Source organism: Equus przewalskii, chromosome 10 (genome assembly GCF_037783145.1).
Source record: "Equus przewalskii isolate Varuska chromosome 10, EquPr2, whole genome shotgun sequence".
NCBI lineage: Eukaryota > Metazoa > Chordata > Mammalia > Perissodactyla > Equidae > Equus > Equus przewalskii.
This window is the reverse complement of record NC_091840.1, coordinates 21,506,923-21,521,315: the sequence shown is the minus strand read 5'-3', so window position 1 is coordinate 21,521,315 and position 14,393 is coordinate 21,506,923. Positions and strand designations below refer to the sequence as shown.

General features: G+C 42.0%; 1 protein-coding gene across 1 annotated transcript; it reads right to left on the bottom strand.

Moving 5' to 3' along the window:
* Nucleotides 1-8,647: 8,647 nt before the first annotated feature.
* LOC103542111 (keratin-associated protein 4-2-like) lies at nucleotides 8,648-8,933 on the bottom strand. The gene has a single exon (XM_008509046.2). The coding sequence runs from the start codon at nucleotides 8,891-8,893 to the stop codon at nucleotides 8,648-8,650; it is 246 nt and encodes an 81-aa protein (XP_008507268.1). The 5' UTR covers nucleotides 8,894-8,933.
* Nucleotides 8,934-14,393: the final 5,460 nt, after the last annotated feature.

The following is a 14,393-nucleotide window of genomic DNA, read 5'->3' as shown; positions in this document are numbered from 1 at the left end:
AGCCTGGACTTCCCCTCTCTATTCTCTACAGTCTCTGAGGTAATTCTAATTCAGAGCCAGAGTTTCAAACTCCCAGAATGAGATGCCAAAGTTTGAGGTGGAGCAGCAGCAACTGGACAACTTAGAGAATGAGGCAGAGGCACAAGTGGGACTGGCAGAAATGGAGTACATTGTGGGTGGGTGGTGGAGAGGAAAAATAGTTTTCCCTCTATCCTTCTAGGTTCTTGCCTGAACGCCCCTGGTAATAAAAGACAGATTGAAAGGAGAAGAACAAATAGAAGTTTAAGAACACCTATATCTCCTGTATACATGGCAGATGCCCAGAAAACTGAGTAACTCCCCCAAATGGCCCAAGCCACCACCTTAAATATTATCTCCAGCTAAAGACAAAAGATGTTGGGGTTGGGGCTGAGGGCAGCTAGTTATAGAAGGTTACCATGATAAGAGTTTCTGGAAATTTAGAGTCATCCTTCTCTTCCTGGTACAGAGAGGGAGACACTCCCATGAATGGAGATTTCCCTTATAAATATAAATGTCTTTTACAAAGGGTACCTTCTACCCAGTTTTCAGAGCTTCTCCTGTGTCTGCTGTTCTTAAAAATAATCAGTCTAAAATAATCCTTATGCCTAAGAGGCGTATCTTAGAGTGGCACACTCTGCTTCCCCTCAGGATCTTAGACGAGAATAGCTAATAGACGTAGGAAAAGATGTTTAGATCAACTTGTGATTAAGAATATACAGCTTAAAATAACCAAATATTATTTTCTCTTTTCAGGGCTGGTGCTAATGTGGAGAAAGTGGAAGGTTTATAAATGAATGGTGAAGTGTATATTGATGCCACTCTTTGGAGGATGTGTTGGCAATAGCTATTGTTAAAAAAATGAGACCACAGGCCCAATGCTCTAAAAGCCCATGATACTGTGGGGGATCAGAATTGTTCACCCCAAAATGTGTCTCTCTGGTTAAGGACAAAAGACTCTGAAAGAAACTTTGACATTCCTCCTAACTGCCTAGGAGAATTTAAGATAGAAGACCCGTCCCCAAGATAGGCCATCACCCTAGATAACTCTGGGTATCATAGGCTGGCAGGGTCCTTGCCAAGCCCATTCTTATCAAAGTTCTGTCACCAAACATTTACTTTTCCATCTCCATGTGAATTGTCTTCCTCCCCTTTGAAGCCCCAAACCACTACCCTCAGCATCCTCTTTTGTCTTTGGCTGAAGATGATATTTAAGGAGGTGGATTTGGCCATTCTGGTGAGTTGCTCAGCTTTCCTGGGTTTCTCTTATGTACACATGTTATAAAGCTTTGCCTGATTTTCTCTTGTTATTCTATCTCACGTCAATTTACTTCTTACACAAGCCAGAAGGACATAGAGGGTAGAGGAATTATTTTCCTCCGCTACAATCCCAAACCTAGATTTAATACCTCATCTAATTATAGTTTCATCTCTCTGAAATGTAATTTTTTTTTTTGATGAGGAAGATTGGCCCTGAGCGAACATCTCTGCCAATCTTCCTCTATTTTGTATGTGAGGTGTCACCACAGCATGGCTTGATGAGTGGTGTGTAGGTGTGCACCCAGGATCTGACCCCACGAACCCTGGGCCGCCAAAGCGGAGCACATGAACTTAACCACTAGGCAACCAGGCCAGCCCCTGTGAAATGCAATTTTAATTGGCCAGTCTGAAACTTTCTGGTCAGCACCAATGAGGTCATCCACCATGTGGGCCCTCTCCATCCCCAGAGGAAGAAGAGGCAATCTGTATGATAAAACCCTCGCCATTCCCTTTCCAGTAAAAGAAGATATCCCGGCTTAAAAATAATCCCTTCTTTTCTTTTGCTAAGAGCTCCTTTGTCCCATACTTCTTCCTATAAAAACCTCCCCATTTTGTATAACCTCTCTGAGTGCCCAGCTAGTTGCTAGAGGAAATGCTGCACGATTCATGAATCATCTAATAAAGCCAATTAGATGTTCAAATATGCTCTGTTGAATTTTGTTTTTTAACATTCTTAAAACTATAAAGGCAAATTTGTGATCCAATAATCCCACTTTAAAATTCTAAAGGCTGTCCTTCCTCATCTTCCTTTGCTGCAGCTTCTCCTCTCTTGACCTGTCAGTGTTGAGATGCTCCCATGGCTCCGACTTTACCCTCTTTCGTTTATCCTCAATTTACCGACACATTCTCCCTGTGTGATTTCACCCAACTCCATAATGACCAAGAATACCAGATTTTTATCTCCATCCCTGACTTTTCCACTGAGCTGCAAATTTCCTACCTCATATCTTCATTTGGGTGACTAATACCTATGTTCAAGTTCACATGGTCAAAACAGAACCTTTGATCTCCCTCTTCCCTGAGATTCATTCCTCCCTCAGTCTTCATGCAAGTAAATGGCACTGTCATAGGCTCAATTGCTAACTGAAAATTCTAGATGACCCATGATTAATCCCTTCTCTCTCTCTGCATGTCCAGACCGTCAGTAAGTCTCTGCCAAGTCCCCAGAACATTTCCCTGTACCTTCTCTCCATCTCCATTGCCACTGTCTTTGTCCAAGCAACTATCTTCTCTCACTTGTACCAGCGTAATAATTTCTTAACTAGAGTAGGGGAGGAAGAAATTTTCCTCTACCCTCTAGGTTCTTCTGGCTGGTCTGAGAACTAAATTGACATGAGACAGATTAATAGGAAAAAAATCAGATTTCATTAATTTCATATGTGCGGGAATCCCACATACAAGAGAGAATCAGGGACCCCACATACATGAGAAGGTCAGAGACAAAAAGATAAAATTAGGTATATGTGCCATCTTCAGCTAAGGAATGGGATAGGAGCCTGAGGCTTCAGAGGGGAGGAGGGTAATTCATGGGACGATAAGAAGAGCAGATGTTTAATCATTAGAGGTTTGCCCTGCCATACAGATAGGTCATAAAAATGCATTTCTGGTAGTAACTCTTATTATGGACAAGGCCCTTAATTTAAATTCTTTAAAGGAGAAATAAAAGTCTGTTGAGCCCTCGGATCTTAATTGCTTTTAGCTCAAAATATTCCTCATGCCAAAGTGGCACATCTTGTGGAGGTTTGTTCTGAACCCGTTCACTAGTCTTTGATTTCTCCTTTGCTCATCAACAATCCATTCTCAGACAGAAGGCACAATTATGTTTTTAACATACACATTTTAAAACCCATCAATGGCTTATCTTTGAACTTGGGAAAAACAATCTCAAGTTCTTGACGTACGATGTCCTTCCTAAGCTGGTCTCTACCCACTTCTCCTGGCTTCTACCTGCAGGACCAGAGACAGAATTTGCCACCCCAAAATGTGCTTTTTTGGTATAAGAATTATTTTGGGCTGATTATTTTTAGGAAAGAGCAGACACAGGGTAAAGCTCTAAAAGCCTAGTAGAAGTTACCCATTTGTAGGGGAAATTTACATTTATAAGAGAAATTTCCATTTGTAAGGGTGCCTTTCTCTCTGAGCCAAGGAGAAGATGACTAAATCTCTAGAAACTCTTGTATTGGTAGAGAGGGAATGACTTAAATCTACAGAGCACGTTCAACCTTGTTTACTGTGCTGACCTCATCTTAACAACAGAATGTTAAGGCTATTTTTCAGGGCTGCAAGCCAGCCAGGAGTACGCACAGAAGAGAAAATTTTGATCTGCCAATTGAAACTCTTCCTGTCAGTGCTTCAGCCTACCAGCCTGCCCTCCCTGATCCCTTAAACCTTATCTCTATACCCTGGACTGGGGAGACAGATTTGAGAGCCCTTCTCCTATCTCCTTGCCAATCGATTGCATAATAAACTTTCTTCCCTCAAACACTGGGGTACACAGTATCAGCTTCTGTGCACACAAGTAGAGAGAGAGCCTCTGCTGGGTAACAGGCTCATCCTTCAGAAGCCTGCCCCCCACCCCAACCCACTCACCGAGCTCCAGCCACACTGATGGCTTTTCTATTTCTGTTCACACAATGGGGTCTTATCATTTACTGTTTCCTTTTCCTGAAAGACTTGACCTCCAGATCATGACCTCTGGCTTCTCAGCATCACTCAAGTCTCACTTAAAGCATCCCCTCCCCAAGAGAAGCCACTCCTGTCTCCCAGTCTCAAGAATCTCCCCAGTCCCTCCCATCACAACTGTACTCTTTGTTTTCTAATTGTCTTCCTAGCACTTATGTCTACTTGAAATTACCTTGTTTATATTTGTGCTTATTGTCTTTGTCCTAGAATGTAAGCGCTGGGTGCTGTAGCTCAGTAGCTTGAACAGTGCATAGTATATAGCAAGCATTCAATAAATATTTGTTGCATAAATGGATAAATGTACCACATGATTCCGCAGGGGGGAATATGACATGTGTGTACTACACATTTACACACAGAAATATTTGTGTAAACATGGGAAAAAGTCGGGAATGATATCCATTAATCTAGTCTAGGAATGGGAGAAAGTTATTAGGGAAACTTTCACTTCTTACTTTGTGATTTTTTTTAAATGTTGGGATTATTGGAGACATGTTTGTCTTCTTTTCAGTATTTTTCAAATAAAATCAAGTTTTAAAACAAATAGGAGAGTTGGCTTAGCCAAGAAACACATCTTATGAACTATGGTTTCTTGTTATGACCCCTTTGCCAGATTTGGTGTGACGTTGCCACACTTGGCACAGGACTTTAAGATGAAAGGCTGTTGACTCCCTGGTGCCCTTAAGATGTGTCCCAAACGCCTCAGCATGGCATCAGCACCCTTCACATACCTACATTCCCAACGCCATCTCCACTCACTCTCCCGGCTTCCTCATAGGCCACAGTTTCCAGATTCTGCCCTTTGCAATGTTGTCCAACTCCCTAGCGAATCTACTCCTTTTCTACCTGGAAAAACCTAGTTTAACGCCATTCTATGACACCTTCTCTTACTCCTTCAAGCAGGCCATTCCCTTGATATTCCCACAGAGCTCAGTCTGTCTTGGGTATGGAGCTTCAATCCTATTCTTCTTCTTTGAATCCCCAGCATCTAGCGAAGTCCTTGGCACACAATAGTTTTCTCAATACAAATTTTTAGAGCTTGAGAAAGCATTTAAATAATGTTAAAGATCTTTTAAATTATAGTAAAATACTAAGTTATAAAATGCCTCCATAGAAACAGTATAATGAAATGTCACTAATTAAAAAATCAAGAAGGCAGACTGGTCTAATTTGGTTGGCTAGAACTTTTAAAAATAATGCTTTTTTAGCTTATTTCAATACATTTAAAGCATGATTAAGAATCATAGGTAACAAATGCTTCTAAATGCTACTTTCAAGGCTTAGATATAGAGCGATATGATTCACTTGTAATTAGCGCTAAGTAGATCCACGGTGAGATAAATACAGCTTCTGTAATTATATTTACCTTCTCCATTTGCCTTGCAAACAATCATTTTATGGAAGACACCAAATTTCATATGGGTGCAGACCAGGGAAAATTAGTCTGCACATGTCCCAAATGGAATGTGTCCAAATGAATGAGATTTTTATTGTGTGAATGTCATAGCAAGAGATTTAAAGGGTGTAGGAGGCTTTCCAGACATTGTCCAAATCCTTTTCTGGTGGTTTAAGTAATATGTCAACCAAGTGATGGATTAGTGCCCTAATACATAACACTCCCAGGAACGTATAATGCCTTAGAATAGAATCACTTTCCTGAGAGCGAAACTGAGTCACTGATCCCACAGTCTTCAATGTTCAGAACGTGCACAGAGTCATGTAGGGATTGGGCTGGGTCCTAAAAGAGCCCCAGGTGACTCACAATTGAGATTACAATAGCAAGCCCATGTTTGCAGACAAGCTTTACACCGGTCAGAAATGTTCTTCTTGGAAGATCTCCGTTGGGGTTGATCGAATTATAAAGCTGGAGTCCTGTAGAACTATAGCTTGTCACTCACTCATCTGTTCAGCAAACTGGTTGAGAGCTCCCACATTCTGTTCCAGGCACTCTGCGTGGACCTCCGTACTACTTGTCCTCTAAGATTTAGAGGTTGTTACCTCCTCCGGCAAGCATGGTGCTCTCCACCCAAACCACTCCTACCTTAGAGCCTTCTTTTACTATCCTGAGAACAAGCGTGTTTCACATTGTTTTATCTTTACTTTCCTGAGCTCGAGACAGTAGCTTTCCAACTGAGCTGCTCTCATTTGATTCTTCTTTATAACCCTTGTGAGCCCAAAAATAAAGAGCCAAAATGAGAGGCAGAGAGGTGTTTATTTTGGGATCAAGGAATTACAATTCAAGGTATACAGATTTGGGTAGCAACCCTAATAGCGTCCCACTAGGGAATAAGAGGCAGGGCCTTTTAAAGGCAGAAAAGGGAGGTTCTCATTACAAAGAATGTTAATTGGGGTTGGCGCAGAAAGCTAATCTTGGTTAAACATAGTTGATTGCTAGAGCTATAGCTAAAGGGAGGTAAAAGTCTGTCACAGTGAGGAGTTGCAGGACAAAATGTTTGTCTTTTCGCTCAGTTCAAAAGTTCATGATGAGCCCGATGAGGACGTGCAGAAGACCCATCTCCTTAATGGCTTCCTGGCTCCATTTTAAAGGCCTTAGACACAAGTGATTCTGTTTTGTTTCACGTTTCGCACCCCATGCCTAGCTCACAGCATGGACAAGAACTGGCTTTATAGAAATGTTTGTTGAATAAATCGTATAGTCCCATATATTCCCTATCTTTGATAAACTCAGCGTGGATAGGGAGAGAGGTGAATAAACATTTACAGTACAAAGAATAATTCTGTATAGAGAACTGAGTGCAATGGACGCCATCATGGCAGGAGGAGTAACTAATTGTCTAAAAGTGATGCAGAGAAGAGACATTAGACATGGATTCAAAGAACAAGAAGGGGACAGGTGGAGCGTGAACTTGAGCCAGAGATGCCAACACATACAAGGGCACAGAGCGCGGGAGAGCATGGCGCGTTCATGGAGTGGTAAGTGATTTTGGAGTGCTAGAGTTGCAGCGGTTCTCGAGCATTAGTGTACTTAAAAATTACCTCGGGAGCTTGAGAATAATGTGAGATTCCTAGCCTGTCCCCCAAAGATTCTGATATAGAAAATCTTAGGCCACAGGAATTTGCACTTTAAGTAAGCACCCCATATAATTCAGATATAGGTGGTCCCTGGACATCATTCGGGATTTGGGTGGAGAAGTGGTATCAGAAGGATAAGATTGTAATGAATTTTAAAGTTCACTTCAGTAGAATTAAGTGAAAACCTGTAGACCAGGGAAGAATTGGAGCACCTTGCCAGTTCAACGTTCTTTTTGTACTAGGACTTTAAATAGAACGTTTCTGTTGTTATTTTTTCCACTTATACCGCCTTCTTAGTATTTTATTCACACTCTTCGTATTGGTGTGAATTTCTTGTTTTAACTGAATGACTTTCAAACCTTTTAAAGTTTTTAAAAATGTTTCCTCTCTTGAAAGCTCGATATATACAAATCAGATAAAATGGAGCCACTACAGCCGGAGGGAGACAGCCCAGCCCGCAGCCTGAAGTCCAGCAGCATATCGCACGCTTCTGCAAAAGTCCAAGGAGCTCACTTGGGAAAGTACTGTTCTAGCCGACAGAGCCAGGCAAGGTGGGTACGATCATTTATTTGAGTCCTGATTCCACATTCCTTTGAAAAAGAAGTGCCCACAAGCTAGGCTGATGCATTTAATGGATCCCCCAAGTATACTGCTTGTGGGGAAGGATGCCTTCGTGAAGTGTTATATCCTTGTCTCTTCATGAGACAAAATACCTAGGATGGGAGTGAGCCCAACAGAAATGTCATGATGAAGAGCAATGGAAGGTAATGAGTTTTCTTTTTGCCCCAAGGGCTGCATACTCTGGGGTGTGTTGGAATGTCACAGAGCGACACTGATGGGGCAGGAGACATGGATTTTCCTCTGTAGCTTGAATCACCTGAGTATAGAAAAACTAAAATGTGATTGAAATCTGCATTGGGTACATGAATGGAGAAGAACTCCTCCCAAAAGTTTTCTGTAGCCCCTGACTGCCCGGTAGGGCCAGTGGACAACAAGGGAGCAGTGCTGGTTCATTACAGAATCAAAGCGATGAGTTTGCTTTGTGTTACCTGATACCTTTTGTTTTCAAAATAAGTTTGGAATTTCTGTTATGTAGTGACCCAGATCTAAACTCTTGTCTGTATCTGTATATAAAATCAATTATTCAGAATCTAGTTATGAACACAACAGAAGAATGAATAGTAAGTCCATTTTATTTTCATGGTCAGAAAAGTAAAGGTCGAGCCAAAAGGTAGATGGGATAATCAATAGAAGAGAAAAATATGAGAAAATGTCATCAATAAAAACTGAGGATTCAGATAAATGACCTCTGCTTGTATAAGCCTGGACAATACTTTCTCTCTTCCTGAGTAGTGGGAGGTGATGTCTGGATGCCTGGGAGGAGGACAATAATCTGGGACTCTTATTAGACACTTACAGATAGACTCAGAGTGAGGGACTTAGGGCCAATGTGGGAAAGAAGCCAGAGACTGGACACACAGCCATTGGGACTGACTTAGTAATATCACCCAGGACTCTGTATCTTGAAGAGAGGAAGCTCCTGATTCCGTGAGGGGAATGTTAATGGAGAATGTGTAGGTGTAGGGCGGGGAGCTCAGCAACAAGAGGATTCATAGCAGCCGGGATGGCAGCAGGTGGTCCTGCAGCAGATGATCTGGCAGTAGCTGGGGCAGCAACAGTTGGGCACACAGCAGTTAGGATGGCAGCAGCTGGACATGCAGCAGCTGGGGCGGCAGCAGGTGGTCCCGCAGCAGGAGGTCTGGCAGCAGCTGGGGAGGCAGCAAGTCTCCTGGCCACAGCCCTGGTCAGAGCAGACGGAGCCACAACAGGAGCTGACCATGGTGTTGGAGGGTGGAGGCTCTGGGTGGGTTTACAGGTGAGTGAGTTCCCAAGTTATCTCTTTATTCCTTGTCCCTTCTGTTCCCAACTGAGAAGCTGCTCCTCAAAAATAGAACTCAACCAGCAGCTCCAACTTAACATCCATTACTTTCCTTCCCATAAGAAACACATTTCACTCATCGTACTAAATGACTTCCCGCTACATCTGTGGCTTCAACTTGAAATCCCTGGCTCTTGTCTTCTCGTGGTCCTACTCCATGAATTAATCTTGATATACGTCTCCTCCTTAAATGGCTATAATGTGTTCTTGGTTCTTTTTAAGTAAAGATTCATAAGAACATAAACACTCTGCTTTCATCCGATCCTCTCTTTCACTGTGTCTTATGTGTCTGTGAGCTGTAAACCTTCCCCTGAATTTTCACATGACACAATTTATTTCTAGGAATCAATCCTTACATATTACCCTCTTCCAATAAAATTATTCCTCTTTCTCACCTATGTTGTGAACATACTCTACTTGACATCTATCTTCCTGTTAATCCAAGATTTCACTGTCAGTTACCTGAGGGATGAGAGCTGAGTCTCACTCAACTTATGTGCTTCCCAGAGCCCAACAGCACAGGACCTCACTGGGTGGTACAATTATAGGAAAGGATGTTCTTGCTTTCTCTCGGTTAACTTGATGGCAGGCAAGGTGGGTGATCTGGTTTGGGGAAAAATTATTTTTTTGGCATTTTCTCTAATGTAGGCTTTCATTGATAAGGAAAATCAGTTTTCTTGTCTGCAAAACAGACACACAAATTTATCTCCAGCTCATAATCAACACTAAAAAGTAAGTAAAGGCCACAAATGCTTATGAAACAAAGAGAGTAAGTAATTATTGAGACATAGTTATTCTACCACAGGTAATTCACTGCGGAGGCCAAGCCACACACAGCAATCGTGGGAATTGGAGCCCGCCCCGTGAAGTAGCGTAGACATTTGGCCATCTGCCTGAATGTCAAGGTAATAGGCATAGAACTTGGAGATTTTGTGTGGTATTTAGTTTAAATTATTGCTTTTAGACATTTGTGTGGCGGCGTGACCGATGGGATGAATAAAGGGAGTGACAGATCAGAACAAGGCCAGGTGCTGTGGAAAAAGGAAACAAGAACAAGGCTGACACTGGCATGCTGGTGGTTGACTCAGGGCTGGTGGTGAGAAGAGAAGATCAACAGCAAGGGGATCCGCTGCAGACTGGAGGATAGCGGCGGCAGACGGTCACACAGCAGCTGGGATGGGAGCAGCTGGAACTGTAGCAGAAGGGGCAGCAGCAACCAGAAATGCAACAACTTGAGTGACAGCAGCTGGACACACAGCTCTGGGTGGCATCTGCGGGGGGTGACTGCATCTCGGGCAGTGGCAGCTGGATACACAGCATCTGGGGCAGCAGCAGCTAGACACACGGCAGCAGGTGGTCCTGCAGCAGGTGGGGCAGCAGCAGGTCTCCTGGCAGAGGCCTCCAGCACAGCCCTGCTCAGAGAAGACGGAGCCGCAACAGGAGCTGGCAATGGTGTCAGAGGGCTGAGGTTCTAGATGAGTTTCCAAGAGAGTCAGTTTCCTGAGTCTCCATGCCCTAGGTCCCCTGTTGCACCCCATTGAGGGAGCTTCTTTGTTACTGTTTATCCTAATTGATAAGGAATGACTCAACTAGACTATTGCAAGCATTTTTTTCTTACAAAGTTAGATAGAATGCATTTTTCCTTCCTGTAGTGTATTTTCACTCTAATCTTTCCTTCCATATCAACTCTCATGGTTCTTCCTTGTGTGTTTCATCTAATTCAAGGCTGCAGCTCTCTCCTCCAACTGGCTATGATGGGACTGACCATTTGTTACTAGGTGCTCACACTCTTCCCTGTCAACCACGAGAGACCTAGGCCTAAGCTGTGAGTCTCACGAGTCCAGGACACAGAGCAGATGGGACCACAGTTGGGGAAAGTCAATGGGAATGAAATAATTCCCACTTCGGCATGATGTGCTGAGGGATCCTGGAGAGGAGCAGAAGGCCCCTCACTGTGAGTGGTTCTTGAGCAATGAGCAGGATGTGGCTTTGGGTGCAGGCTGGTGATTAGGGAGCTGGGGAAAGGAATCCTGAGCAACACGTCTTGGCATATTTCCTCACATCGTTACTGATTCTTATTGGCACTATCACTCTTTTTAGGAATCAAACTTGCATAGGAAATTAGCATCTCTCTGCTTTCTGAAATAACCAAGTGACATAGAATCCCTGTAGTGCAGCCTGGACGTCTCTATTTTTCAAAAGCTGCCTGGGATGTCCTGAGAAGGCATCCAGGAGAGTGCAGGGCCATGACCTTCTCTCCCAACTTTTTGTTGGTGCAATTCAAGCCATAAGAATAGGGCCCAAAATTAAATACACTGAGACTTCGTCTTCTCAAGAGGATGGAACAGGAGGAGGGGTCTGTAAGTAATAAGCCAAGGTTTTTACAACCAGGTGGGAAACACCAAGAGCTTAGTGAGTTCAGAGCAAATGTGAATCAAAGACCACTCCCCTTGCGTCTGGGTGAGGCCGGCCACCTCCCTGAGCCATATGGAGACTCAGCACACAGGGACAGGCAGCTCTGTTTGCTTGTTGTCCGCAGTTGTGGGAGTTCGCTGATTTAGTGTCCGGGAAAGGAGGTGCACCGATGGATACAAGCGCTCCTCTCCATCCAGCGCCAGAAGGACGAAGCCTCCCTGACCACACTCAGTGAAGGCTACGTGCTGTCAGTGAAGCAGTCTCATTCCTCCCACCATCTTGCTCATAGAGAAGAGGTCCCATGTTGAGAGGGGCAAGCTGAGATGATGAGGAGGGGGACACAGCTGAGTACCCACTAGTGGTGTGAGGATGTCACATTAGGAAAAGTGGGTCCCTGCCCTGGTCCTGAAACAGTGGCACAGAGATTCTGCCCAGAGGGAACGGCAGATCTTAAAGACTTAAAAGTTTTGCAGCTCTTCCTGAGGAGACTGACTTTACTTGGAACAGAGTTTGGAGAATTCCATGCCTAAGGGGATTTCCAAAAATAGGGAGATATTGTTGGAGACTAATTAAAATGAGGCTGGTACCTCCTGGATACATGCAAACAGGAGAGCATCTGGAGGTCTGGAAGCCTGTGTAGTACAATTTTATATACTTGCATATTTCTTCTTTCTTCTGTCAACTGATTTAAGAGCAATATCATAAAACGATATGGAAATAGTTGTACTGTTGGACCTATAACAACTGGATCTGTAACACATTTGACAATAACAGCTCAAAGGAAAGAGATGGGAGCAAAGCTGTATTGGAGTAGGGTAATGATATCAGATGCTACCTTGAATCTACAGGAAGAAACGAAGAAAACTAGAAATGTTAAATAAAAAGGTTAATATAACTCTGCAAATAAATACATTCCCTCCTTTCTTTGCTCATCTCATTTAATAGATATAAAATTATATAAATCAATAATTATAAAAATATATTGTTGTGTTTGAAACATATGTAGACATGATATGTACAACAATAATGGCTCAAGAAAGGGGGACAGAATGGAGTTATAGAGAATAAAGTTCCTATATTTCACTGAAACTAAATCAGGATAAATATGAAGTACATTCTGTTAAATCAAGGTATATATTGTAAGCCCTACAGCTTAACCACTTATGTAAAGGATATAGGAGAATGGACTTGTATCCAGGGTATGTAAAGAATTCTTACAACTCAATAAAAAACAATTAATAACAAACATTAATTATAACAAACAAACAATAAATAACAAACAAAAAATAATAATAAACAATTAAGTAATAACAATAAAAAATAAGCCAATTAAAAATGGAGAGCAAATTTGAATAGACACCTGTCTAAAGATGATACACAAATGTCTTATAAGACCATGAAAAAGATGCTCAATATCGTTAGTCATTAGGGAAATGCAAATCAAAACCACAATATGGTATCACTTTATACCCACTAGAATGGCCGTAACTTAAGAGACAGATAATAATTTGTGTTGGTGAGCATGTGCAAAAGTTGGAGCCGTTATACATTGCTGGTGGGATTATAAAGTGGTGCACTGCATTGGAAAATAGTTTAGCAATTTCTCAGAAGTTAACCCTAGAGTACCATGCACAGACCCCACAATTCCACTCCTGGATACATACTCAGGAGAAATGAAAATATTTGTCCACACAAAAAGCTGTACACAAATATTCATAGTAGCATTATTCATAATAGCCAAAAAGTGGAAACAGCCCAAATGTCCAACAACTGATGACTAGATAAACAAAATGTAGTATATCCATACAATGGGATATTATTAGTCAATAAAAAGGAATGAAGTATTAACACATGCTACAATGTCGATGAACCCTGAAACAGGATACTAAGTGAAAGAACTCAGTCACAAAGACCATTTACTGTATGATTCTACATATAGGACTGTCCAGGAAGGCAAATCTAGAAAGACAGAAAGTAGATCAGGGTTTGCCTACAGCTGGGGTGAAGAATGGGGGCATGGAGTGTGACCACTAAATGGGTATGACATTTCCTTCTTTCCAGGGAGGCAAAAGTATTCTAAAATTAGATGTGGTGAGAGTGGCACAACCCTATCAAGATTCTTGAAAAATTGAATTTATATTCTAAATGGGTGAATTCAATGGATTGGGAATTAAATCTTAATAAAGCTCTCTAGAAATTAAATAAAAATACATTCGTTATCTAAGTATCAAAGGGATACAATCTTCAGTTAAAAACAATGATAACTCAGACTCGCACAAACATGCCCAACTGATTTTTTGACAAAGGAGCAAGTGGATATCTGTAGGCAAAAAAAAGGGGGGGGGGGGGAGAAAAACCTCAACCTGAGTCTCACACCTCCTAAGAAAATTAACTCTAAATATGTCCCAAACTTAATATAAAAAGTAAAACTTTTAGAAGAAAGCATAGGAGAACACCTTTGGGATCCTGGAGGAGGCAACGAGTTCTTACTATTGACACCAAAAGTACAAACTCTGAAAGGAAAAATTGATAAATTGAACTTCACCAAAATTAAAACTTTTCCTCTGCACAAAACACTGTTAAGAGGACGAAAAGACAATCTACAGAATGGGAGAAAACATTTGCAAATCACATATCTGACAAAGAATTAGTATCTAGAATATATAAAGATCTCTCAAACTCAACAGTAAAAAAAAAAAACCAACAGTCCAGTTAGAGCTTGGGCAAAAGACATGAAGAGACATTTCACTGAAGAAGATATGTAGATGCAAAGAAACACGGGAAAAGATGTCCAGTGTTGATAGCCATTGGGGGGTACAAATTAAAGCCACAAGGAGAGATCACCACACACCCATCACAGTAGCCAAAATAAAAAATAGGCAACCCCAAATGCTGGTGAGGATGTGGAGAAATTGCATCACTTGTATAATGCTGATGGGAAGGGTAAAAGGATAAAAGTAGTCAAGAAAATAGTTTGGCGGTTCTT